This window comes from Microtus ochrogaster, chromosome 7 (genome assembly GCF_000317375.1).
Source record: "Microtus ochrogaster isolate Prairie Vole_2 chromosome 7, MicOch1.0, whole genome shotgun sequence".
Taxonomy (NCBI): Eukaryota; Metazoa; Chordata; class Mammalia; order Rodentia; family Cricetidae; genus Microtus; species Microtus ochrogaster.
The window spans coordinates 29,207,473-29,211,286 of NC_022014.1; the positions used below are offsets into that span (position 1 = coordinate 29,207,473).

Consider the following 3,814-nt stretch of genomic DNA (forward strand, 5'->3'; position numbering starts at 1 on the left):
CTCTGTAGACCAGGCTGGTCTCGAACTCCCAGAGATCCACCTGCCTCTGCCTCCCGAGTGCTGGGATTAAAGGCGTGCGCCACCATCGCCCGGCTCCTTATTTTGACAATAATTCAAAGAGATTCAAGAGGGGCAAAAATTGTAGAAACTAAGCACCCTCTGCAGGTCAGGGAGGGTAGGTACCTTAAGAATTACCCCAGCGGACAGTAGGGGGAGCTCATGTACTTTTCGCCGAGACCAAGAGTGATGACTACAACTCCCAGACAAACTCGTACCTTCCCGCCTCGCCTCTCCAGAATCTAATCGGGATGCAGAGAGCCAATCGGAAGGTGACCCGACTCCCGCGAGAGCAAGAAGCAGTAGCGGCGCGTAGCGACACCAGGTGCTTTGCTTTCTGCATTGGTTTCCCGGTGTTTGCCCTCAGTTGCGTGGTTCGGCTAACTCTTCCTGGAAGAGAGAGGCAGGCGCGGTGGGTCTGTGCAGTCCTGCGCCCGGATCCCTGGGAACTTTAATGCCATCTGGTTTCAGCAGCCGATAGCCGGTGCAAACAAGGCTTGCCCGGCCCCTGTCCTCCCCGCTTGCTCTACAGAATGAAGACGTCGGAGGAGCGACCGTCAGCTCCGGATAGCATCCCTTCTGACCAGGCCCCAGCTCCGGTGCCCCAAGGTTCCCCTGTGGATAAAAATACAGACTCCGAACTGTTACCACCGCCTTGCAGTGAAGATGAGCAATGCCAGAGAGCCACAGATTCTGTAGCTGACTCGGTCGTGTGCCCGGAGCCACAACAAGGGGACTCAGTTCCTCTCTCCTCCGCTCCCTTGGAAGTAGAGTTCAATACTCCCGGTGAGTTGAGTCCTCGGATCGAGGAGCAAGAACTTTCTGAAAATGTGAGCCATCCTGTAGAAGAAACGAATCAGCCTGCGTTGGAGTCAGGAGAAGCCGTGGAAGGTGTGTCTGAAGAACCCGGTCCAGTGGTCGAGGGGGACACGTAAGTGACTCAGGAATCTGAGGACGTTGGACGTGTGAAAACGACAGCCACCAGTCCTCAGCCCCACCCCAGGCCAATTTTGCTCTGACGACCCGTTTGTTTCTCCATGTCCTTTCCAGCTTTTGGAGCTACAACTTCTCACAGGTACCCCGATACCTCACTGGTTCCTGGTCCGAGTTCAGCACCCGCTCCGAGAACTTCCTGAAAGGCTGTAAGTGGTAAGTACAACGGGGCGGGGATATGGCCACCTTCGGGATTTTTCATTTTAAAACCCACCCATACTTGGCCCGTCGTGGTGGGACAATCCTGTAATCTCAACATCTGGGAAATAGAGGAAGGACTGGGAGTTCGAGGTGAGGCAGGAGGGTCTTTGAGTTCAAAGCCAGTCTGGTCTACACAGGGAGTACAGGACAGCCAAGGCTGCACAGAGAAACCCTGTCTCAGAAAAACATAACAAAACACTAAAAACCCAAACAAACCACAAACTTACCTAGAGGTGCCTAAGGAGTAATAGAATACTGGCGAATACTGAGACTAGGGTTTTTTTTTTTTCCTTCCTTTGCCCTGTCGATGTTTATTTCCATTTCTGCGACTGTGGATTTAGCCTAGTGTGTCCAACATGTGAGCCTGGACCTCACCACTAAGTTATCTCCTAGTCTTATCATCATCATCATTATTTGCTTTATTTTTGATAGGGCCTTACCAAGTTGCACAAACTGGCCTGGGTCTTGAGCTCCTCAGCCTCAGCCTCTCGAGTAGCTGGGCTTATAGACATGTGCCACCACCCTCCGCATGAGCTTTTGACTGGCGTTTTCTCAAGGGTGTATGTACTCAGGTAGCCCTAGCCCTACATCTGGAAATCAGGTCTGCCCAGTTTTCTAATTTTCCTATGTTTTTAGGGCCCCTGACGGTTCCTGTATCTTGACCAATAGTGCCGATAATGTCCTACGGATTTACAACCTGCCCCCGGAACTGTACAGCGAAGGGCCGGTGGAATATGCAGAAATGGTAAGGGGTAGGGCCTGCCTCCGCCCCTTTGCCAGCCCTACACACTAGAGCCCTTCCTGCCAATGAAGACGGTGTGTCCACGGGTGACCTGTTCACAGACAGGACGTCCCTTCGCCACGGATGTCATTTAGAGAGAAGTCAGCCTGTTTAGTCAGGAGTCTGTATTTTCTCTGGTCATGATTTCTGTGATAGTGTGGGTCCCAAGCACCGCCTGCTTGGGAGGTGGCTCAGTTGGCACTCGAAGCCCGTGTTCAAGCCCCTGCACTGCATAAACTGGGTGTGTTGGCTTACTCTTGTAATCTCGGTCCTCTGGAGGTGGAGGCAGGAGGATGAATTTGAGGTCATCCTCAACTGCACGGCAAGGCCTAGGCCACTGTGTTTGGGCTGGGCTCTTTCAGAAGTAAATGGCAGATGAAGACTTTGAGACAAGATCTTAATGTTAATGTAGAGAAGGCTGGCCTCAAAGTAGCCATATAGCCGAGGATGGCCTTGAATCCCTGGTCTGCTGGCTTCACCTGTAAGTGCTGAGGTTGCAGGGATGTAATGCCGTGTTATCACGAGGCTAGGTTGCAGGGATGTAGCACTGCATTTGCACGAGGCCTCATCTCTTTAAGAAACAGGAAAAAAAACTGCTTTGAAGGTAAAAAAACAGAAAGTTGAGGGTGACTAGGACATACTGCTTCAGGCTAGGGGTATAGCTCTGTGCCTCTAGTATCCAAGAGACCCTTGGTTCAGTTTCCAACATTGCAGAAGACAGCAAAAACTCTGCGGAAGTGGGGTGTCAGGGAACACTCCTTTAATTCCAACACTCAGGAAGCAGAGTCTGACGAGTCTCTTGTAAGTGTGAGGCCAGCCTGGTCTACAGAGTGAGTTCCAGGCTAGCCGGGGGCTAATAGTAAGACCCTGTCTCAAGTCATAAAACAAAAACAGCCTTGCAGAAGCTAGCACTTCAGGAGCACAGGTCAGGGAGGGCAGTAGAAATGGAGACTCTTTTCGCTGAGGCCTGAAGATGATGGCGATATGATGTGAAAAAACTTGCAGGAAGAGGCGACAGTAAAACAAAGACCCTAAGCTGTGTTCACAGAACAGAAGGAATGCAGGTGTCGGAGAAGGGGGGTGGAGAGGTGACTGGCAGCCGTGTAATGTGGGATCATCGGGGAAGGCCTTTTGGAGTCTGTTTGAGAGTTTCAAAATGATAATGAGTGGACCAGATGAGCAAGAGTGACGTCGAAGGTGTGTGTGTCTTTTGAGGCAGGAGCTTTTTAAAGATTTATTTTTAAATTTGTATGTGTGTGTGTGTGTCTATAACGTGTGTTCATTACCCTTGGAGGTTAGAAGAGGGCATTGGATCCCTGCAGCTGGAGTAATGGTCATCTCAGACTTCTGTCCAGTACTCAGGAGTTTGGGGCCAGCCTGGTCTACATAGTGAGTTCCAGGACAGCTAGGGCTACTAAGTGACATCCTGTCTCCAAAAACAAATCTAACAACAACCAACCAACCAACCCCCTCCCCCGAAAGAAAAAAAAGGAACTTAACTTGGGTCCCCTGGAAGAGCAGTATCTATGAAAGTATAAGAAAGTACCTGTTCTTTTTGTTTTGTTTTGCTTTGTTTTTTTTTAAATATTGATTTATTTATTATGTATACAATATTCTGTCTGTGTGTATGACTGCAGGTCAGAAGAGGGCACCAGACCTCATTACAGATGGTTGTGAGCCTCCATGTGGTTGCTGGGAATTAAACTCAGGACCTTTGGAAGAGCAGGCAATGCTCTTAACCTCTGAGCCATCGCTCCAGCCCTTTTACTTTGTTTTTTTGTT

At 50.1% G+C, this 3,814-nt stretch overlaps 1 protein-coding gene across 3 annotated transcripts in view; it reads left to right on the forward strand.

Annotated features, from left to right (window-relative positions):
* The first annotated feature begins 374 nt into the window (after positions 1-374).
* Wrap53 (WD repeat containing antisense to TP53) overlaps positions 375-3,814 on the forward strand; it is an 18,088-nt gene continuing 14,648 nt past the window's right edge. For all 3 annotated transcript variants that reach the window (XM_005349778.2, XM_026780088.1, XM_026780089.1), the window contains exons 1-3: positions 375-988; positions 1,108-1,206; positions 1,888-1,996. In XM_005349778.2, coding sequence (XP_005349835.1) covers positions 591-988; positions 1,108-1,206; positions 1,888-1,996 — 606 coding nt within the window. In that variant the 5' untranslated portion in view covers positions 375-590. The remainder of the gene's footprint in view (positions 989-1,107; positions 1,207-1,887; positions 1,997-3,814) is intronic.